The sequence below is a fragment of the Heterodontus francisci genome, unplaced genomic scaffold (assembly GCF_036365525.1).
Source record: "Heterodontus francisci isolate sHetFra1 unplaced genomic scaffold, sHetFra1.hap1 HAP1_SCAFFOLD_878, whole genome shotgun sequence".
NCBI classification, from domain to species: domain Eukaryota; kingdom Metazoa; phylum Chordata; class Chondrichthyes; order Heterodontiformes; family Heterodontidae; genus Heterodontus; species Heterodontus francisci.
In genome coordinates, this window is record NW_027140631.1 from 145,490 (window position 1) to 169,245 (window position 23,756).

The following is a 23,756-nucleotide window of genomic DNA, read 5'->3' on the forward strand; positions in this document are numbered from 1 at the left end:
TGAGGGTCAGTACTGAGGGAGCGCCGCACTGTCGGAGGGTCAGTACTGAGGGAGCGCCGCACTTGCGGAGGGTCGGTACTGAGGGAGCGCCGCACTTGCGGAGGGTCAGTACTGAGGGAGCGCCGCACTTGCGGAGGGTCAGTACTGAGGGAGCGCCGCACTTGCGGAGGGTCAGTACTGAGGGAGCGCCGCACTGTCGGAGGGTCAGTACTGAGGGAGCGCCGCACTGTCGGAGGGTCAGTACTGAGGGAGCGCCGCGCTGTGGGAGGGTCAGTACGGCGGGAGTGCCGCACTGTGGGAGGGTCAGTACTGAGGGAGCGCTGCGCTGTGGGAGGGTCAGTACTGAGGGAGCGCCGCGCTGTGGGAGGGTCAGTGCTGAGGGAGTGCCGCGCTGTGGGAGGGTCAGTACTGAGGGAGCACCACACTGTCGGAGGGTCAGTGCTGAGGGAGCGCCGCGCTGTGGGAGGGTCAGTGCTGAGGGAGCGCCGCGCTGTGGGAGGGTCAGTACTGAGGGAGCGCCGTGCTGTGGGAGGGTCAGTGCTGAGGGAGTGCCGTGCTGTTGGAGGGTCAGTACTGAGAGAGTGCCGCGCTGTCAGAGGTGCCCTCTTTCAGATGAGACATGAAATCGAGACCCTGTCTGCCCTCTCAGATGGACGTTCGTTAGCTGCTATTGGCAGTAAAACAGGGAGAGTTCTCCCCAGTGTCCTGGGCACTGTATTGATCCTCAATCATCATCACAAAAAGTCTTTATCACTTGGCTGTTCGTGGGATCGTGCTGTGCGTAATTTTGCTGCTGCGTTTCCTAATTACCAACAGTGACCGCGCTTCAGAAGCCCATTGATGGCTGTAAGGTGCGTTGAGGCTTCATGAGGTGGGGGGGGGGGGGGGAAAGGTGCTACAGAAATGCAAACGTTTCCATCTGTGCTGTGCTATTCTCCGACGATCGGTTTCGAGCACATCCCCCCCCCCCACCGCCCCACCCCCACTGCTTGATTCAGAGGGAGCCTGGGACTCTTCCGGGTTCTCAGTCTGCTGAGATGTGGGCCCCCCACCCCGTGCGAGCCCCATCACACGAAATGTTTATTGATGAGGAAGGAAATGAAATTGCCCATTGAACATGCTTGTAATTAATTGGCCGCTCGCTCACTGCTGGTACCTGTCAAGAGACCCGAATGTAAGAGTGAACGCTACATAATTCATCACCCTGTGATTTTAAACACTCCACTCTCCCCTGGGTTCCTTCTGTGTTGGAGAATTCTCAGGGTTTCTCTTCTGGATCTGTTGGCAGTGTAAAATCTGCTGGGAGAGCTTCCCTGTCTCAGTTTTTTTGAACCCTAGTTACTCAGTCGCTGACTGGGTTATAAAGTGCTGTTTTATGTCCTTGCCAATTCCCTCTGCCCTTTCCCGCTGCAGGTGCTGCCTCTTCGTGCCTCGGCCGTGCCTCAGTTAGCTTTCACTCTCGTCTCCAGGGGCTGGAACCCCTGAATCCAAGAGGGCAAATGGGGCCTCGGGTTGACGTCTCATCTGAAGTACTGACCCTCCGACAGCGCGGCGCTCCCTCAGTACTGACCCTCCGACAGCGCGGCGCTCCCTCAGTACTGACCCTCCGACAGCGCGGCGCTCCCTCAGTACTGACCCTCCAACAGCGCGGCGCTCCCTCAGTACTGACTCTCCGACGGTGTGGCGCTCCCTCAGTACTGACTCTCCGACGGTGCGGCGCTCCCTCAGTACTGACTCTCCGACGGTGTGGCGCTCCCTCAGTACTGACCCTCTGACAGCGCGGCGCTCCCTCAGTACTGACCCTCTGACAGCGCGGCGCTCCCTCAGTACTGACTCTCCGACGGCGCGGCGCTCCCTCAGTACTGACCCTCCTACGGCGCGGCGCTCCCTCAGTACTGACCCTCCGACAGCGTCTTGGGACATACACCGACGTAGGGGACCAGGACCAGGCGATTCAGCCCCTCGATCCTGCCCTGCCATTTAATTAGATCTTGGCTGGTTGGTATCTTTGCCCCAGATGTCCCTTAGCGAATAAAAACCTCTCGACCTCAGCCACGGTTGTACCCCAGCATCAACGGCCTTGTTGGGAGGAGAGTTCTCATTTTCGGGTCCAGTGGCAATCCCCAGCAAGGGTCCCTGTCTCTCGGACCGTCCACCCCCACCAACGTCACCCTCCACCTCCCACGACGTGGGGGGGGGTGGGTCACGTCAGGGCCAAAACCATTCCCCGTAGCAGACCAGATTGGGGGCTGTACCACGAAATCCTAACCTGACCCGGGGACTTCCCCTCCAGAGAAAGATACATAAATGGAGAACGGGAGCGAGCCGACGCCTATGAACGCAGTTCACGGCACACCCTCTGTCCGAGACTGAGACTGATCTCCCTTTACTGGGTAGAGCCTTTGAGGTGAATCCCAATATTGTAATGTGAGTGCCGGGTGGTTAGAATCTGGAATACACTGCTTGTTCGGGTGGTGGTGGTGGAAACGTATTCACTTGTAGCGTTTCGGATAAATACTCGAAGGGGGGAAAATAAATTGCAGGGATGTGAAGAAAGAACAGGGCTAACTGGATTGAATCATCCAACGATTACAGCCCATGGTGTCCGTGCCTGCTCTCTACTGCTCTGCCACCTGTTCCCCGGAGCCCTGCAAATGTTTTCTCTTCAGATAATTATCCAATTCCCTTTTGAAAGTCTCGATTGAATCTGCCTCCACCGCACTCTCAGACAGTGCATTCCAGACCCTAAACACTCACTGAACCTGCCTCCACCACACTCTCAGACAGTGCATTCCAGATCCTAAACACTCACTGAACCTGCCTCCACCGCACTCTCAAACAGTGCATTCCAGATCCTAAACACTCACTGAACCTGCCTCCACCACACTCTCAGACAGTGCATTCCAGATCCTAAACACACACTGAACCTGCCTCCACCGCACTCTCAGACAGTGCATTCCAGACCCTAAACACTCACTGAACCTGCCTCCACCACACTCTCAGACAGTGCATTCCAGATCCTAAACACTCACTGAACCTGCCTCCACCGCACTCTCAGACAGTGCATTCCAGATCCTAAACACTCACTGAACCTGCCTCCACCACACTCTCAGACAGTTCATTCCAGATCCTAAACACTCACTGAACCTGCCTCCACCACACTCTCAGACAGTGCATTCAGATCCTAAACACTCACTGAACCTGCCTCCACCGCACTCTCAGACAGTGCATTCCAGATCCTAAACACTCACTGAACCTGCCTCCACCGCACTCTCTGACAGTGCATTCCAGATCCTAAACACTCACTGAACCTGCCTCCACCGCACTCTCAGACAGTGCATTCCAGATCCTAAACACTCACTGAACCTGCCTCCACCGCACTCTCAAACAGTGCATTCCAGATCCTAAACACTCACTGAACCTGCCTCCACCGCACTCTCAGACAGTGCATTCCAGATCCTAAACACTCACTGAACCTGCCTCCACCACACTCTCTGACAGTGCATTCCAGATCCTAAACACTCACTGAACCTGCCTCCACCGCACTCTCAAACAGTGCATTCCAGACCCTAAACACTCACTGAACCTGCCTCCACCGCACTCTCAGACAGTGCATTCCAGACCCTAAACACTCACTGAACCTGCCTCCACCACACTCTCAGACAGTGCATTCCAGATCCTAAACACTCACTGAACCTGCCTCCACCACACTCTCAGACAGTGCATTCCAGATCCTAAACACTCACTGAACCTGCCTCCACCACACTCTCAGACAGTGCATTCCAGATCCTAAACACTCACTGAACCTGCCTCCACCGCACTCTCAGACAGTGCATTCCAGACCCTAAACACTCACTGAACCTGCCTCCACCACACTCTCAGACAGTGCATTCCAGATCCTAAACACTCACTGAACCTGCCTCCACCACACTCTCAGACAGTGCATTCCAGCTCCTAAACACTCACTGAACCTGCCTCCACCACACTCTCAGACAGTGCATTCCAGATCCTAAACACTCACTGAACCTGCCTCCACCACACTCTCAGACAGTGCATTCCAGATTCTAAACACACACTGAACCTGCCTCCACGACACGCTCAGACAGTGCATTCCCGATCCTAAACACTCACTGAACCTGCCTCCACCACACTCTCCGACAGTGTATTCCAGATTCTAAACACACACTGAACCTGCCTCCACCGCACTCTCAGGCAGTGCATTCCAGATCCTAAACACTCACTGAACCTGCCTCCACCACACTCTCAGACAGTGCATTCCAGATCCTAAACACTCACTGAACCTGCCTCCACCGCACTCTCAGACAGTGCATTCCAGATCCTAAACACTCACTGAACCTGCCTCCACCGCACTCTCAAACAGTGCATTCCAGATCCTAAACACTCACTGAACCTGCCTCCACCGCACTCTCAGACAGTGCATTCCAGATGCTAAACACTCACTGAACCTGCCTCCACCGCACTCTCAGGCAGTGCATTCCAGATCCTAAACACTCACTGAACCTGCCTCCACCACACTCTCAGACAGTGCATTCCAGATCCTAAACACTCACTGAACCTGCCTCCACCACAGTCTCAGACAGTGCATTCCAGATCCTAAACACTCACTGAACCTGCCTCCACCACAGTCTCAGACAGTGCATTCCAGATCCTAAACACACAATGAACCTGCCTCCACCACACTCTCAGACAGTGCACTCCAGATCCTAACCACTCGCTGGTTTCCTCCTGTCGCTGATGCTCCTTTTCGCCAGTCACCTTAAAACAGTGTCCTCTGGTTCTCGATCCTTCCGCCAAATGGGAACAGTTTCTCTCCATCTGCCCTGTCCGGACCCCTTCGTGGTTTTGAACACCTCGATCAAATCTTCCCTCAGCCTTCGCTACTCGAACGGGAACAGCCCCGGCTTCTCCAGTCTATCCACGTGACTGAAGTCTCTCATCCCTGGAACCGTTCTCGTGAATCTTTTCTGCACCCTCTCTAATGCCGTCACATCCTTCCTCAAGTGTGGTGCCCAGAACTGGACACAGTACTCCAGTTGCGACCGAACCAGTGTTTTATCCAGGTTTATCATAACTTCCTTGTTTTTGTACTCTGTGCCTCTATTTATAAAGCTCCGGATCCCGTGTGCTTTATTTACCACTTTCTCACCCTGCCCTGCCACCTTCCCTGATTAGTCCACACCTACCCCCAGGCCCCTCTGCTCCTGCATCCCCTTTAGAATTGTACCCTTTAATTTGCGTTGCCTCTCCTCATTCTTCCCACCAAAGTGAATCACTTCACACTTCTCTGCATTAAATTTCAGCTGCCACTTGTCTGCCCTGTCCACCAGCCAGCCTGTGCCCTCTTTAACTTTATCACGATCCTCCTCACAGTTCACAATACTTCCAAGTTTTGTGTCATCTGCACGTGTTGAAATTGTGCCCTGTACGTCCAAAATCTAGGTCATTAACATTGATCAAGAAACGCAGGGGTCCCAACACTGACCCCTGGGGAATCCCCACTATCTACCTGCCTCCAGTCTGAAAAAACAACGGTTCACCACTACTCTCTGTTCCCTGTCACTCAGCCAACTTTGTATCCACGCTGCTACTTTTATCCCATGGGCTCCAACTTTGCTGACAAGCCTGTCATGTGGCACTTTATCAAACACCTTTTGGAAGTCTGTGTACGCCACATCAACCGCATTACCCTCGTCGACCCTCTCTGTTACCTCGTCGAGAAAAAACTCCAAGTTAGCTCGACACGAAAGCCCTTGGCTCTCCTTAATTAACCCACATTTGTCCAAGTGACTATTAATTTCGAAAAGCATTCCCACCACCGAGGTTAAACTCTGGGCAGGTGCTGGCGCAGACCGATGGGCCGCACAGCCGACTCCTGTGTTGTCCTACCCTGTGATTCTCAGAAGAATATCAAAGGATTGGGAGCAAAGGTGGGTAAACGGAGTTGAGATACAGATCAGCTGTGATCTAACTGAATGGCAGAAAATGCTCGAGGGGCCGAATGGCCGCCTCCGGTCCCTCTGTTGCCTTTGTCCTCCCAGCCATTACTTGCAAATTCACCCCAGGCAATCGAGGAGCCTGGCTGATGAATAATTCAGTCGGGCTGGCTGGTAGTACTGGACGGCTCAGGGCAGTGAGGCATTGGTAATGTTATACCTACAGATCCCTTCCCACTGGTCGTCAGGCAGTGACAGTGGGGGGGCGGTGTTCCTGTGTGCCTGCAGTCCAGGTGAGGGGTCACAGACCCGAAACGTTAACTCCGTTTCTCCCTCCGCAGATGCTGCCTGACCCGCTGAGTATTTCCAGCACGTGTTGTTTTTATCACTGATGATATCTCTAGGCTTTCTAATTCCCTTCCACCGCCTCCTCCTGGGGGAGAAAGCAAGCGGATTTGCTATCTCCCCAACTCTCAACACCCTTCTCCAGCTCCGACTTAAAGCTGCCTGTTTATCCTGTGGTCAGCTCTGAATATGTGATCCCACGCTACCTCACCCAAGTGCCCGTTCCTTAGGGGTGAGCTCAGACCCCGCTGCTTGACCAGCTGCGTCCAGCCCTGCCCTCGCTGGGCGTCTGCACACGTGAGGGTGGGGGGGAGCGAGGGGTGGGGCATCGGAGCCAGTCCGAGCCCCCCACCACCCGAGGTGCGACTGGCACCTCCCCGCAGACCGGGGGAAAAGCTCCCTGCTTCGTATTGCGTTCGGTTCCGGGCATCGTGCTTTCGGAATATTGTGAGGGCATTGGCGAGAGTGCGGAAAAGATTCCCGAGAGTGGTTCCGGGGATGAGGAGTTTCAGTTATGAAGATAGATTGGAGAAGTTAGGACTGTTTTCCTTGGAGAAGAGAAGGCTGAGAGGCGATTTGATAGAGGTATTCAAAATCATGAGGGGTCTGGACAGAGTGGATAGAGAAACTGTTCCCACACGTGAAAGGTTTAAAGTAGTTGGTAAAAGAAACAAAAGCGGCGCAGTGGTTAGCACCGCAGCCTCACAGCTCCAACGACCTGGGTTCAATTCTGGGCACTGCCTGTGCGGAGTTTGCAAGTTCTCCCCGTGGCCGCGTGGGTTTCCTCCGGGTGCTCCGGTTTCCTCCCACATGCCAAAGACTTGCAGGTTGATAGGTAAATTGGCCATTGTAAATTGCCCCGAGTGTAGGTGGGTGGTAGGGGAATGGTGGGGATGTGGGTAGAGAATATGGGGTTAGTGTAGGATTAGTATAAATGGGCGGTTGTTGGTCGGCACAGACTCGGTGGGCCGAAGGGCCTGTTTCAGTGCTGTATCTCGAAATAAAATAAATAAATGAACTTGCTCATTTTCACATCCTCGGAGCTGGGGGTGGGGGGCGGGTGTGGGATTGGAGCCGAGTGTGGGAGTGGTCGGAGAGGGTGCTGAGCTGTGATAAGCCACTGTGAGATTTTCATTAACGCCGGCACCTTTTTCTTTTCTTTTCTCTCTCCCCGTCCCCCCTCTCGTTCTAGGTGCTGAAGACCGGGGGGGTTGATTCCCTGACGTTGGAGAGGCTGCGATTTGTCTCAAACGCCAGCTCGCCCTCGCCCCTCCTCCCTCCCCCTCCCCCCACCCCGCGCCCACCGCCCCCCCCCCCCCCCCACCCCACTGCCCCACACACACTGCCCTCTGGATGTGATGTCAGTCAGCTGATTTTTTTGGGGGAAAAATGACGGGGAATAAAAAAGCTCTCCTGCCGCTGTTCCTGTCTGCCTGGCTGCCTCTGCTGCTGCTGAACACCTGCCGACGGTGTGAAGCCATCAGAATTCCTCCCAACTGTGAGTGCTCTCGATTCTATGTTGTAGTGTCAAGCGTCGCGTGTCGTGGAGGTGGGGGGGTGGGTGCGGGAGCCGGGAGGGGGAATCTGAGGCAGCAATGATGTCCAGGGAGGTGAGAGAATCGGTGTTCTCCGTTACGCCCCCTCCACCGGATCTGGCGCCGGCTGACTTTTTTTTCTGACTTGAGATTCGCGCATCGGCCAGATGTCCACCTCGCAGTCCACACGTACGAGACCAAACAGGAAGGACCACTTTAAAGAAAGAGAGAACTTGGGATGTAGCTGGCTCGACGCGCTTCGCAACGGACCGTGTACCTGCACGTGAGTCTTAGTGTGCTCGACGCTGCACCATAGGGAAAACACGGCCGCCAATTTGCGTGCCGCCATCTCCCAGAAATGACAATCTGATAAATGACTGGATAATCTGTTCCTTTTTTTAAGTGATCGAGGGATAAATATAGGCCCTTGGGATGCTGGGGAGGACTCCACAGCTCCTCTTCCAACAGTGTCTGCAGGATCTATTTACATCCACCTGAGAGGGCAGACGGTGGACACGGTTTAATGTCGTATCCCGAATGACAGCCCCCTCCGACAGTGCGGCCCTCCCTCGGTACTGACCCTCCGACAGTGCGGCCCTCCCTCAGTACTGACCCTCCGACAGTGCGGCGCTCCCTCGGTACTGACCGTCCGACAGTGCGGCGCTCCCTCCGACAGTGCGGCGCTCCCTCGGTACTGACCCTCCGACAGCGCGGCGCTCCCTCAGTACTGACCCTCCGACAGTGCGGCGCACCCTCGGTACTGACCCTCCGACAGTGCGGCGCTCCCTCAGTACTGACCCTCCGACAGTGCGGCGCTCCCTCAGTACTGACCCTCCGACAGTGCGGCGCTCCCTCGGTACTGACCCTCCGACAGTGCGGCCCTCCCTCGGTACTGACCCTCCGACAGTGCGGCCCTCCCTCGGTACTGACCCTCCGACAGTGCGGCCCTCCCTCAGTACTGACCCTCCGACAGTGCGGCGCTCCCTCGGTACTGACCCTCCGACAGCGCGGCGCTCCCTCGGTACTGCAACAGGAGTGTGGGCTCGGATGATGTGTTTGAGTCTCGAAAGTGGGGTTTGGCCTTGAGAGCTTTCAATCGGGACAAGATTGCGGCCGAGGGCTGAAGCAGCCGACCCTCCTACCGGATTATTACTGTGTGTGTGATTGCTGGGTCGAGGATGTGATCAGACTCATGTGGTGCACTCGCTGTCAAACATCCCGCCCACACTTGGGTGTCCAGCCTCGCGCGCGCGAGTGGTCAGCAGTGCTGAGCTCCCTCGAGGGGAGGGGAGGAAACCAAAGAGGTGCACGCGAGCAGAAGAGTTGGCACAGAAACAACAACCTGTAAGATTGCGGCAGCTTCGGCTGGTTTTTATTCTGTTGGAAAGCCGCGGGTGACCGAGAGGTGGGGCGGGGGGTCGCGATCGGCCACGACTCCTCGATTTGAACGGTTTTGTGAGAGGCACCTGACTGACGTAGTTATCTGCAATTGATGTGATTGTCCTCCGTGTGCTGCTGGCTGCATCTGTGTGTGTCAGCGAGAGGGGGAGGCTTTTCACTCTGGGTTGGTGCACACGATGACTCCATCCAGCCCCGACACCCTTCCCTATCTCTGTAACCTCCTCCAGCCCCCTACAACACTCCCTATCTCTCTAACCTCCTCCATCCAGCCCCGACACCCTTCCCTATCTCTGTAACCTCCTCCATCCCCCTACAACACTCCCTATCTCTCTAACCTCCTCCATCCAGCCCCGACACCCTTCCCTATCTCTGTAACCTCCTCCATCCCCCTACAACACTCTCTATCTCTGTAACCTCCTCCATCCCCCTACAACACTCTCTATCTCTGTAACCTCCTCCATCCCCCTACAACACTCTCTATCTCTGTAACCTCCTCCATCCCCCTACAACACTCTCTATCTCTGTAACCTCCTCCATCCCCCTACAACCCTTCCCTATCTCTGTAACCTCCTCCATCCCCCTACAACACTCTCTATCTCTGTAACCTCCTCCATCCCCCTACAACACTCTCTATCTCTGTAACCTCCTCCATCCCCCTACAACACTCTCTATCTCTGTAACCTCCTCCATCCCCCTACAACCCTTCCCTATCTCTGTAACCTCCTCCATCCCCCTACAACCCTTCCCTATCTCTGTAACCTCCTCCATCTCCCTACAACCCTTCCCTATCTCTGTAACCTCCTCCATCCCCCTACAACACTCTCTATCTCTGTAACCTCCTCCATCCCCCTACAACACTCTCTATCTCTGTAACCTCCTCCATCCCCCTACAACACTCCCTATCTCTGTAACCTCCTCCATCCCCCTACAACACTCCCTATCTCTGTAACCTCCTCCATCCCCCTACAACACTCCCTATCTCTGTAACCTCCTCCAGCCCCTATAACCCTCCCTATCTCTGTAACCTCCTCCATCCCCCTACATCCATCCCTATCTCTGTAACCTCCTCCAGCCCCGACAACCCTCCGAGATCTCTGCGCCCCTCCAATTCCGGCCTCTTGTCCATCCCCCGATTCCCATCGCTCCACCATTGGTGGCCGTGTCCTCAGCTGCCTGGGGGGGGGCCCTAAGCTCTGGAATTCCCCTCCCTAAACCCTCTCCGCCTCCCTCTCTCTCTCTCTCCTCCTTTAAGACGCTCCTGAAAACCGACCTCACTGACCCACCTTTTGGTCGCCCGTCCCTAATAAACCCTCGCCTGGCTCGGGCGGGGGGGTGGGGGTCTGATCCACGCTGCGGTGAAACGCCTTGAAAGGTTTTGTGAAATGACGGGTGCCTCAACCCCGACCGTGAAGTAACCTTTCTGTTTTGCTTTTTTTTTGTCTTCCTTGCTTGCGTTCTGTGGATCTGTAGATAAGCTGCAAGAAGAGTGTAAGTGACTCCCATTTCCTCGCTCCGTTGTTTGCGTCGATCACCTGTCGTCAGAACGAGAAGTGCTGCACGTCCGCCGTCCCTCACCCTTCCTCTATCCCGACCCGTGCCGCCTGCGCTGCAGTGTGAAACACGCACACACAGATTTTAGCTTTCTCCCCTTCGCCTCTGATTTAGTGTTTCCCCTTGGGTTCGGGCGGGGGGGGGCGGGGGGTGCGGTGGGTGGTGGAGAAAGGCTGTTTGCAGTCTGTAAACGTACAAAACGCGAGAGTTCCCAGTGGCTCAGGGCTTCCTGTGTCTGGGTAGGAGCAGACGGAGGGTGTCTGCTTGTCTGCTGAGTGGGAGCAGAGCACGAGTGGTGGGAGCAGACTGAGCTGTGGGTAAACGGTGCGAGAGGTTCTCTGAAGAAGAGATTGAGAAATTCAGCTATTACCGGTATAAAGCCCTCCTCAGATACAATCCTCACCTTTTTTTTTACTGTGAATTCCTTCTCACAGGATGTGGCGTTGTCTTGCACACTGCCTCGCCCAGCAAGACTATAAGCTCCTGTTACACCTGCATAGCGGCGTACCCACCCCGACCCGCATTACAGCCTGGGGAATAGGGTGGCACACCTCGCGCCAGGGTAGGGACCATTCTGTCGCCAGCTGCAGGGATATCAGTCGGGGACCCGACTCTTTAGCGCTGCCCGGTCGCTCCCTGCTGGGGAACCTGGGTGTGAGAGCGTGGGTGTGGGTGTGGGCGTGCGGCGGGAGGTGGGTGGGGAGATTCCAGGGCATTCGAGCATCTTGCAGACGCTGCCCGGCCTCTTGGGGTGCGGGGGGCAGTCGCTTGAGTCAGCCGCTAGTTGACCGGCAGGGCCTTTTGAACCCGAGGGACGGCACCTGCAGGAGAGGAGATGTGGAAGATTGACCGGCTAGGTTCGGTAGATTTGCCAGTAACTAGTTCGGGGCAACGTTCAAGGGAACGTTCATCATCGCCACCAGGGAGGGTCACGGCGTGAAACCAGACCAACTCGTGGCACTGACCCCAAGAAAAGATTCAAAATAAGTCGTCACGGAATCTGTGAGCGGTGCTGCTTCGGGCGTTTCACTTCCTGCTTCTCCCATCCCTGCACCGTGGGGGGCCTCGGCCCTTCCCCCGGTGTCCCTGCACCGTGGGGGCCTCGGCCCTTCCCCCGGTGTCCCTGCACCGTGGGGGCCTCGGCCCTTCCCCCGGTGTCCCTGCACCGTGGGGGCCTCAGCCCTTCCCCCGGTGTCCCTGCACCGTGGGGGCCTCGGCCCTTCCCCCGGTGTCCCTGCACCGTGGGGGCCTCGGCCCTTCCCCCGGTGTCCCTGCACCGTGGGGGCCTCGGCCCTTCCCCCGGTGTCCCTTGCGCCGTGGGGGCCTCGGCCCTTCCCCCGGTGTCCCTTGCGCCGTGGGGGCCTCGGCCCTTCCCCCGGTGTCCCTGCGCCGTGGGGGCCTCGGCCCTTCCCCCGGTGTCCCTGCACCGTGGGGGCCTCGGCCCTTCCCTGGATTTCATTCCAGAATGGATTTAATTCGCGTGCACCTGAATGGTTCTCAGCTTCCTCATAAAACCCATGTTACTAACTTTCGGCAATCTCTGGAACTTGCTGAGTAATTCATTTTCTTTCCACTTGCAGTGAAACAGCCTCCGATAATAACAGAGCAGGCTCCAGAGAACTACATTGTGTTCCCAACTGATGACATTGTGTTGAAATGTGAAGCAACTGGAGTACCTGCACCCGAGTGAGTACCATCAAGATTGAGGGACTGGTATATGTAGAGTCTACACTGGGACAGGCACTGGGACTGGTACATGTAGAGTGTACACTGGGACTGGTACATGTAGAGTGTACACTGGGACTGGTACATGTAGTGTGTACACTGGGACAGGGTCTGGGACTGGTACATGTAGAGTGTACACTGGGACTGTTACATATAGTGTGTACACTGGGACAGGGTCTGGGACTGGTACATGTAGTGTGTACACTGGGACTGGTACATGTAGTGTGTACACTGGGACAGGGTCTGGGACTGGTACATGTAGTGTGTACACTGGGACTGGTACATGTGTGTGTATACTGGGACAGGGTCTGGGACTGGTACATGTAGAGTGTACACTGGGACTGGTACATGTAGAGCGTACACTGGGACAGGGTCTGGGACTGGTACATGTAGTGTGTACACTGGGACAGGGTCTGGGATTGGTACATGTAGTGTGTACACTGGGACAGGGTCTGGGACTGGTACATGTAGAGTCTACACTGGGACAGGGTCTGGGACTGGTACACGTAGAGTGTACGCTGGGGCAGGGTCTGGGACTGGTACACGTAGAGTGTACGCTGGGGCAGGGTCTGGGACTGGTACACGTAGAGTGTACGCTGGGACAGGGTCTGGGACTGGTACACGTAGAGTGTACACTGGGACAGGGTCTGGGACTGGTACACGTAGAGTGAACGCTGGGACTGGTACACGTAGAGTTAACGCTGGGACAGGGTCTGGGACTGGTACACGTAGAGTGTACGCTGGGACAGGGTCTGGGACTGGTACACGTAGAGTGTACACTCGGACAGGGTCTGGGACTGGTACATGTAGAGTACACTCGGACAGGGTCTGGGACTGGTACACGTCGAGTGTACACTCGGACAGGGTCTGGGACTGGTACACGTAGAGTGTACACTCGGACAGGGTCTGGGACTGGTACACGTAGAGTGTACACTCGGACAGGGTCTGGGACTGGTACACGTAGAGTGGACACTCGGACAGGGTCTGGGACTGGTACATGTAGAGTGTACACTCGGACAGAGTCTGGGACTGGTACATGTAGAGTGTACACTCGGACAGGGTCTGGGACTGGTACATGTAGAGTGTACACTGGGACTGTTAAATGTAGAGTGTACACTCGGACAGGGTCTGGGACTGGTACATGTAGAGTGTACACTGGGACTGTTACATGTAGAGTGTACACTCGGACACGGTCTGGGACTGGTACATGTAGAGTGTACACTCGGACAGGGTCTGGGACTGGTACATGTGGAGTGTACACTCGGACAGGGTCTGGGACTGGTACATGTAGAGTGTACACTCGGACAGGGTCTGGGACTGGTACATGTAGAGTGTACACTCGGACAGGGTCTGGGACTGGTACATGTAGAGTGTACACTGGGACTGTTACATGTAGAGTGTACACTCGGACAGGGTCTGGGACTGGTACATGTAGAGTGTACACTGGGACTGGTACACGTAGAGTGTACACTCGGACAGGGTCTGGGACTGGTACATGTAGAGTGTACACTGGGACTGTTACATGTAGAGTGTACACTCGGACAGGGTCTGGGACTGGTACATGTAGAGTGTACACTGGGACTGGTACACGTAGAGTGTACACTCGGACAGGGTCTGGGACTGGTACATGTAGAGTGTACACTGGGACTGTTACATGTAGAGTGTACACTCGGACAGGGTCTGGGACTGGTACATGTAGAGTGTACACTGGGACTGGTACACGTAGAGTGTACACTCGGACAGGGTCTGGGACTGGTACACGTAGAGTGTACACTCGGACAGGGTCTGGGACTGGTACACGTAGAGTGTACACTCGGACAGGGTCTGGGACTGCTACATGTAGAGTGTACACTGGGACTGTTACATGTAGAGTGTACACTCGGACAGGGTCTGGGACTGGTACATGTAGAGTGTACACTCGGACAGGGTCTGGGACTGGTACATGTAGAGTGTACACTCGGACAGGGTCTGGGACTGTTACATGTAGAGTGTACACTCGGACAGGGTCTGGGACTGGTACATGTAGAGTGTACACTCGGACAGGGTCTGGGACTGGTACATGTAGAGTGTACACTCGGACAGGGTCTGGGACTGTTACATGTAGAGTGTACACTCGGACAGGGTCTGGGACTGTTACATGTAGAGTGTACACTCGGACAGGGTCTGGGACTGGTACATGTAGAGTGTACACTCGGACAGGGTCTGGGACTGGTACATGTAGAGTGTACACTCGGACAGGGTCTGGGACTGGTACATGTAGAGTGTACACTCGGACAGGGTCTGGGACTGGTACATGTAGAGTGTACACTCGGACAGGGTCTGGAGCTAACCTGGGAATGCTCTGCGTTGTCACTGAGCGTAACTGATGAATCCTCAAGGGCGGCAGCTGGTCACCTTGAACAGCCGAGTGTGTTAAATCGACTGAGGTGAAGGGTTGGGCTGATGAAAGCTGTTAATTTTCACAGCGTTCCCTGAGGATTCATTCGGGGGGTGGGGGGGGGGGGGGAAGGGATCGGAGAGAGAGCTAGGCCATAAATCGTGCTCCCAGACAGTCCCAGCCGCATGCACAGTGGGACACCATCCAGTCTCAATCCATCAACACTTGGCGTTTCTCCCCATTCTCCTTATTAATTCCTTCAGTCAATGCGATGACATAATTTCACTAATGCAGGCTGACTCACTCCGTGGATAAATTACAGGCAAACCGTTCAAAGGCAGCACCCATGCTAACTGCATTACACTAATTACTGCTGTGCCCCGTCAAACCACTCAAACCCCACTCGAGCAAATTCAAAGCACGTCCCCTCGTCTCGCCGGCTTCAGGAGGACGTGTGGGCGTTGAGGCAGCGCCTCGCGACTGGTCGTGGTGGTCGTGCCCACCAGTCCGCAGGACGTGTTTGGCATTTCTCCGTTCGATTAGCGCCGGCGGACTTGTCAGCTCTGCCGCTCGCGTGGTTTAGGCCCGACCAGGATATACCGCCCATGTTTCAAAGCCAAACGGCGAGAACACAGGCCTTATAAACCATCGGCTTGGTCCGGAGGGTCAGCTCCCATGTGTGTCCCGTGAGTCGGTGCTTTCCCTCCACCTGTGTCGAGCTCTGCATCAAGGGGGGGGCCGGGTTGTCTGTCACCGTGGACCCAGGGTAACAGAATTTGCGAACCACTTCCGGGTGGGGCGTCGTTCAGCGTGCTCGGGGCGGAGGTGCAACACCTTGTCCCATGACCACGGTTTTCTGGATGCTTTATAGTCGAGGAGAACAAGTTACAGGTGTTGGGAGAGGCAGTCCCTGAGTCTTTGCAGCCGAGTTTCCGTCTGAGTGCCTGGAGCATTATCATCAGTGCAGAGAAGTTCTCCGATCGGGACGCGATGTGTTTTAGTCTTTTTGCTTCCAGCCTTGGTAGATTGTGGAGCTGACCCAGTGTGCCAGTAGACTGCTTCCATATCTGCAGGGAAGGGCAAAGGTCAGAGAGAGATGATGCCAAACAGAGCGGGGGTGGGGGGGGGGGAAGGGAAAAGACCCCGATCCGCTCCATTTCTCCGGTGCCTTTCAACATCTCGGGACCACCCACAGCCAATGGAGAGCCCTGTTCTCTTTTTTTTTTTCTTTTTGTTATTTCCTCCGCAGGTTTCGTTGGACCAAGGACGGGGTGGTTTTCGATCCGTCACGGGAGCCCCGAGCGACAATGAACCAGACCTCGGGCACCATAGTGATCGGTACCACCGGCAATGGGGTTTCCATCAGGGGTTACCGGGGAACGTACCGCTGTTATGCCAGCAACGACTACGGGACGGCAATCTCCTCCAACATTCACCTCATCACAGAAAGTGAGTCCCAGTTCACCCTACACCACTCACAGTTAGGGCAGGTACAGCACGGGGGTTAGATACGGAGTAAATCTCCCTCTACACTGTCCCCCATCAAACACTCCCAGGACAGGTACAGCACGGGGGTCAGATGCAGAGTAAAGCTCCCTCTACACTGTCCCCCATCAAACACTCCCAGGACAGGTACAGCACGGGGGTTAGATACAGAGTAAAGCTCCCTCTACACTGTCCTCATCAAACACTCCCAGCACACAGGAACAGGAGATGTGCGTCATTCATTCATGTTCCCCTGTTCCCGTGTGAATTAATTAAGTCGGCGGCCGGCTGAGAGAGAGACATTCATCGTTGTTTAACTCCTCATTGCTTCACCTGTTTCTTCAGGGAATTCAAATCGCAATCCAAATCGGCTCATCACTGCCGATCGAATTCTCTAGAAACCAATTGGGATTCTTGAACTGAAAAAATGGAATGTAAGGCGTAGTTTCAGGAGAATATTCACGTCAGTGACTAGAGCTGTGGCTCAAAATGTGTTTGTGAGTTAAAACTCACAGAATTGTTAGTGAATTTGATGATAGTAGCACAGGACGCTGGGGGGAGAGGGGTTACTGAGTGACAGTGTGAGGGAGCTGGATTAACATCAGTAGAGATACAGTCAGTAACACAGGGCGCTGGGGGGAGAGGGGTTACTGAGTGACAGTGTGAGGGAGCTGGATTAACATCAGTAGAGATACAGTCAGTAACGCAGGGCGCTGGGGGGAGAGGGGTTACTGAGTGACAGTGTGGGGGAGATGGATTAACATCAGTTGAGATACAGTCAGTAACACAGGGCACTGGGAGGAGAGGGGTTACTGAGTGACAGTGTGAGGGAGCTGGATTAACATCAGTTGAGATACAGTCAGTAACACAGGGCGCTGGGAGGAGAGGGGTTACTGAGTGACAGTGTGAGGGAGCTGGATTAACATCAGTTGAGATACAGTCAGTAACACAGGGCGCTGGGAGGAGAGGGGTTACTGAGTGACAGTGTGAGGGAGCTGGATTAACATCAGTTGAGATACAGTCAGTAACACAGGGCACTGGGAGGAGAGGGGTTACTGAGTGACAGTGTGGGGGAGCTGGATTAACATCAGTTGAGATACAGTCAGTAACACAGGGCACTGGGAGGAGAGGGGTTACTGAGTGACAGTGTGGGGGAGCTGGATTAACATCAGTTGAGATACAGTCAGTAACACAGGGCGCTGGGAGGAGAGGGGTTACTGAGTGACAGTGTGAGGGAGCTGGATTAACATCAGTTGAGATACAGTCAGTCACACAGGACACTGGGGGGAGAGGGGTTACTGGGTGACAGTGTGAGGGGGCTGGGTTACCAGTTGTGAGGAGTGGACACTCGTTTCGGAAGGCCTGAGGCAGGACAGTGACACGTGTTTTCCCAGCGCTGCATTGGCACGGTTCCTGAGACGGGCAGACGAACCGCTTTTTAATCCGTTCCTCACCTTCCTCAGGCACCCCCAAGTGGCCCAAGGAGAGTGTCCGGCAGTACGAGAAGGAAGCGGGCGAATCCCTGGTGTTGCAGTGTAACCCTCCAACCAGTATGGCCTCCTCTATGATCATCTGGATGACGAGCAGTGAGTACACAGACCTTAACTCCGCTGGGGATTGGGGGCCTGTCGAATCACATCGACCTCTTTATCCGGCCTGCTCCCCGTTCTCTCTTCAGGCTTCACTGTAAGTGTCACCGATGGGATGCGAGACCGAATGGGAGTCACCTGTTCCCCTGTTTTTTCTCCAGAGCTGTTCAACATAAAGCTGAGCGAGAGGGTGTCGCAGGGGCAGAACGGGAACCTCTACTTCTCGAACCTGCTGGTCGAGGACAGCCTGGAAGACTACACCTGCTACGCTCAGATCCCCGGGACCAGGACCATCATCCAGAAGGAGCCCATCGCGCTGAGAGTGAACACCTGTGAGCGCCCAGTCCGTGTCCGTTGCATTAAAAAACTAACACGTCAGAAATGGGAGGAGGCCGTTCGGCCCCTCGTGCCTCCTCCCTCATTCAGCACCGTCGATGGCTACACGTCCGCCTCAGTTCCACCTTGCCCATCTCTGGTGAACCTCCACTGCACTCTCCTCTAGCCTTAAGTGTATCCTTCCTTGGGTAAGGGGACCAAAACTGTGCACAGCGCTCCAGGAGCCGTCTCACCAATTGCCCTGTTTGATTGTCGTGAGACGTCAACGCTCTGAAACGCCAATCACTTTGTAATAAAGGCTAACCTCCCACTTCCTTTCCTCACTTGCTCGCTCTACCTGCGTGTGTGCGAGGGCACCCAAGGCCCCTCTGAATACCAACATTTCCCAGTCTCTCAGCATTGAAGACAAATTCAGCTTTTCCCTGCCAAAGCGGACATTTCCCCACATTAGATTCCGTCTGCCGTGCTCTTGCCTGCTCACTTAACCTGTTTAAGTCACTTTGCAGGCTCGATGCACCCTCTTAACTTACTTTCCCCACCTAATTTTGTCTCATCTGCAAACTTGGATACATTCCACTCGGTCCTCTCATCGAAGTCTGTCGTATGGATTGTGAATAGCCGAGCGCTGATCCTTGGGGTACCCCGCTAGTTACAGATTCCCTCTGCCACCTTACCGGTTACATCCTGAAAGAACTCTTCACAGATTTGGGAAGCGCGACTTCCATTTCGTAAATCCGTGCTGATCCTGCTTAATCTTCTGATTTTTATAAATGCCCCTGCTCCCACGTTCCCCGATAACAGGCTCATACATATTAACGTGCCGCTTGTGCATTTTTTCGCTCCGACTCCCCTGTCTGCCGGGGTATGGTAGGGTGGGAGAGGGCAGGCTCCGGAGGCCACCGACCCTACCTGCGAGGATGCCCCACTGTGCCCTCACTGGGATATTCCACTGTGAAAGGCTGCGCAGCCCAACCTATTCTTGTCCTCCCTAAAACTCTCCGCCTCTCTCGCTCTCTCTCGCCTTAAAAACGCTCCTTAAAAACCTTTGACCGAGCTCTCGGTTGCCTAAGTACCACCTCCTGTAGCCTGGTGTCTGAATACACTGCTGTGCTGAGGGTTGTGCTGGGACCCTGTTTGAATGCGTGCGAGATGCAGCTGCATTTTCTTTTTTTGGAGAGTGTCTCCCTCTGCTGTCCTCGCTCGAGCTGTGCAAACTGTCTAAATTGGGGGCTGACACTGATTTTTATCTGTCTCTCTCTCTCTCTCTCTCTCTCTCTCTCTCGTTCCCTCCTGCAGCCAACTCCGTCAAGTACCGTAAACCACGGCTCCTGCACCCGGTTGGTCAGAGCAGCTCCAGGCTGGCACTCCGAGGCAAGCCTCTGTACCTGGAATGTATCGCCGAGGGACTGTGAGTACCAGTTAACCAATGCTGGCTGCTTCCAACAAGTATATACTGGGTCTGTGGTAGGGTGCGTGTTGGCGGGAACCCGGAATGTCAGGGCGGAAGGCGGCCTCTTTCCTCGGGCTGAGCGAATCAGCGCGTCGCCCGATGCAGCGTAGTCCTGGGTCCCAACCCGGCGATCGTTCGGCCCATCGCACCTGTGCCAGCTCTTTGGAAGAGCTGTCCAGTGAGACTCGCCCTCTATGGCTCTTTGGGGACGTGGGAGGAGTCCATTCGACTCGGTTGATACTCCACCTGACGTTTTCCCGCGCTGTCCCCCGTGTCCCTTGATAAGTGGAAATCTGTCGATTTCTGTCTTGAACGTGCTCAGCGATTGAGCTTCCGCAGCCCTCTGGGGCAGAGAATTCCAAACATTCACCACCCTCCGAGTGAAGAAATTCCTCCTCATCTCAGTCCTTAACGGCCTACCCCTTATCCTGAGACTGTGTCCCCCTTGTTCTCGACTCACCAGCCGGGGGAAAACATCCCATCCGCATCCACCCTGTCACGCCCTGTAAGAATTTTGTAAGTTTCAATGAGATCACCTCAACATTCTAAGAAAATCGAGAGAATAAAGGCCCAGTTTCCTCAATCTCTCCTCATCGGACAATCCCGCGATCCCAGGAACCTCTGTTGCACTCCCTCGATGGCAAGTATATCCTTCCTTAGGTAAGGAGACCAAAACTGTACACGCTGCTCCAGGTGTGGTCTCACCAAGGCTCTATACAATTGCGGCAAGATATTTTTACTCCTGCACTCAAATCCTGTTGCACAAAAGGCCAAGACGCCATCTGCCTTCCCAGTTGCTTGCTGCCCCTGCCTGTTAGCTTTCAGTTTCCCCACAGCCCTGCAGATATCACCCCCTTCCAGTGTTTAACCAATTCCCTTCTTGAGTGTTACGACTGAATCTGCTCCCTTTCAGGCAGCGCGTTCCACATTGCAACAACCGGCTGTGTCGAAAACGTTCTCCTCACCTCCCCCTCCGGCTACTGTGCTCCTTACGGTTGGCCACAATGCCCGGATCGGGGAGGGCGTGGGGAGTGTGTGGGATTGAGACGGGGGGGGGGGGGGTTCCCCGACTCCAGCGACAAACTGCATCCTTTCTCGGATCGGGAATATACCCGGCTGCACGGGTTCCCCGCGACTAATCCTCCGAGCCGAGGGAGCGCCCAGCACGAAGAGCAAGGCTCTCCCTCAGTACTGACCCTCTGACAGCGCGGCACTCCCTCAGTACTGACCCTCTGACAGTGCGGCGCTCCCTCAGTACTGACCCTCTCGACAGTGCGGCGCTCCCTCAGTACTGACCCTCCGACAGTGCGGCGCGCCCTCAGTACTGACCTACTGACAGTGCAGTGCTCCCTCAGTACTGACCCTCCGACAGTGTGGCCCTCCTTCAGTACTGACCCTCTCGACAGTGCGGCGCTCCCTCAGTACTGACCCTCCAACAGTGCGGCGCTCCCTCAGTACTGACCCTCTCGACAGTGCGGCGCTCCCTCAGTACTGACCCTCTCGACAGTGCGGCGCTCCCTCAGTACTGACCCTCTCGACAGTGCGGCGCTCCCTCAGTACTGACCCTCTCGACAGTGCGGCGCTCCCTCAGTACTGACCCTCTCGACAGCGCGGCGCTCCCTCAGTACTGACCCTCTCGACAGTGCGGCGCTCCCTCAGTACTGACCCTCGACAGCGCGGCGCTCCCTCAGTACTGACCCTCCAACAGTGCGGCGCTCCCTCAGTACTGACCCTCCGACAGTGCGGCGCTCCCTCAGTACTGACCCTCCGACAGGGCGGCACACCCTCAGCGCTGCACTGGGACTCTCAGTTTGGATTACAGGGTTCGAAGTCCAGGTTTCAAGCGGTGAGGTTTACGGTGAGCATAACCTGTTGACGTGTGCTCTTCCTTTCGTCCCCAGCCCGACTCCCACCGTACACTGGGAGAGGTTGGACGGGAGCTTGCCGCGGGAGCGGGTCAGCTACGAGAACTTCAACAAGACTCTGAAGATCTCGGACGTGATCGAGGATGATGATGGAGAATACCGGTGTGCTGTGAAGAACGGGCAGGGCCAGGTCAAGCACACCTACAGTGTATCTGTCGAGGGTAGGTCTGCGGATCAGCCCCTGAAACTAACCCCCCTGCTCTGCACCCAGGACCAACAGGGATGGACGGTAATGCAAGACTGGTGACACCGCGACAGACGGAGACCATTCAGCCCCCTGCTCGAGCCGTTTGATTGGGAAACGGAGGGGTGTGCTGTGACTGGAAAGGGAGCAGTTCTGGTGGTTACCTCCCCAGTGGCTCAGTGCCCGGGCCCGTGTAGTGCTGAGCCCCATACAGGCGAGCCCCGGGCTCCATCCCCGGCCTGTGCCCAGTCTTCGGGTCCCAGCCGGGGGGAGGGATTTGGGGTATTCAGTCGGGCTCGGGTGTCCTGTGGGTTAAGGAGGGAATTGAACCAGTTATGGTTCCTGCTGCTGGTTACTGTCCAGTGGCTGCCTGCCAGGTGAGGACAAGGTCGGCCCATCTGCTCTGTGCTGGTGTCTCAGCTCCACACGGGCCTCCTCCTACCCCTCTCTCCATCTCCCCCTATCACCATTTCCTCCTATCCCTCTCTCCCTCACGTGTTTGTCCAGCTTCCCCCTTAAATGCATCGATAGTATTCCCCTCGACCACTCCCTGTGGGAGCGAGTTCCACATTCTCACTACTCTCCGGGGAAAGGAGTTTCTCCTGAATTCCCCATTGGATTTATTAGTGACTGTCTTATATTGATGACCCCCGAGTTCTGGTCTCCCCCCCCCCCCCACACAAGTGGAAAAATCTTCTCTACGTCTACCCCATCGAAACCCCCCTTCATCATTTTAAAGACCTCTATCAGGTCGCCCCCACCCCCACCCCAGCCTCCACTCGTCTAGAGAGACCGAGCCCCCCCCGCCGGCCTGTTCAGCCTTTGCCGTAACCTCTCATTTCTCCGGCGCCCTGACTATTTGTTTGTTTCCGTCTGCTCTCTGCAGCTGCTCCTTACTGGGTCAGGGTGCCGGAGGATGGGATTTACGGCCCCGGAGAAAATGTGCGGCTGGTCTGTGACATTGACGCGAAGCCCAAGGCGGAGATCCGCTGGAGAGTCAATGGGGTTCTGCTGAGCGGTGAGTGGGCAGTCGGGGTGGGGGTGGGGAGGGGGGGGTGGGGGAGCAGGGGGGTCAGGGGGCATGGGGGGAGGGTGCGGGCAGTCGGTCAGGGGTGCGGCAGCCTGCAGATTCCCCCCCCTCCTGCTGATGCTGATCGCTTTGTCATGGCAGTATGAGTCGCTGGGATAAGTATCGCCCTGCGATAAACCCGAGGCTCCCCGTCTGCCCCCCCCCCCCCCCACCTCGGGTGGATGTAATGGATCCCACGGACACGGAGGAGCGGGGATGGTGGGGCGGGAGTTCTCCCCGGTGTCCTGGGGCCGATATTTATCAATCCATCAAGCGGCATCACTTAAAAAGAATACAGACGCTCTGGTCATCGTCACATTGCTGCTTGTGGGGTCTTGCTGTGCGCGAATTGGCTGCCTTGTTTCCTGCACGACAACAGAGGTGAAACGCCAGTAAGAGTTATTTGATTGGCTGCCCTGGGGATGTGACGGGCGCGAAAGGAAGGCCCGATCTGCCTTCTTTCCGGTTACCGTTTCTCCACCTTCCTTGCAGACACCGACCCCAGTCCTTCCAGGAGGGAGATGGGCAGCACCGTGATCCTGACCGGGGTTCAGAAAGAGGACACGGCCGTCTACCAGTGCGAGGCCCGGAACAAGCACGGCACCCTCCTGGCGAACATCATCGTGCAGGTGATCGGTACGTCAGCACCAGCTCCTCGATCCGGGCGCCCGCCGGTCAGAGGGGAGAGGGCCGCGGGGGTGGGGGAGGTCAGAGGGGAAAGGCCGTGGAATTAAGAGGGGATAGGTCGTGGGGGTCAGAGGGCAGATGTACCGCACCCAATCTCGGAAACAAGGGCGGTGTCGCTCCCCATCGGTCCGCCTCGGTGTCGC

At 55.8% G+C, this 23,756-nt stretch overlaps 1 protein-coding gene across 1 annotated transcript in view; it reads left to right on the top strand.

Annotated features, from left to right (window-relative positions):
• The first annotated feature begins 7,688 nt into the window (after window positions 1–7,688).
• Window positions 7,689–23,756, top strand: part of LOC137360350 (neural cell adhesion molecule L1-like) — a 68,127-nt gene continuing 52,059 nt past the window's right edge. The window contains exons 1-9 of the mRNA XM_068025788.1: window positions 7,689–7,797; window positions 12,367–12,472; window positions 16,138–16,337; window positions 17,837–17,959; window positions 18,124–18,294; window positions 19,595–19,706; window positions 21,650–21,834; window positions 22,744–22,875; window positions 23,419–23,562. Of these exons, the coding sequence (XP_067881889.1) occupies window positions 7,689–7,797; window positions 12,367–12,472; window positions 16,138–16,337; window positions 17,837–17,959; window positions 18,124–18,294; window positions 19,595–19,706; window positions 21,650–21,834; window positions 22,744–22,875; window positions 23,419–23,562 (1,282 nt within the window). The remainder of the gene's footprint in view (window positions 7,798–12,366; window positions 12,473–16,137; window positions 16,338–17,836; window positions 17,960–18,123; window positions 18,295–19,594; window positions 19,707–21,649; window positions 21,835–22,743; window positions 22,876–23,418; window positions 23,563–23,756) is intronic.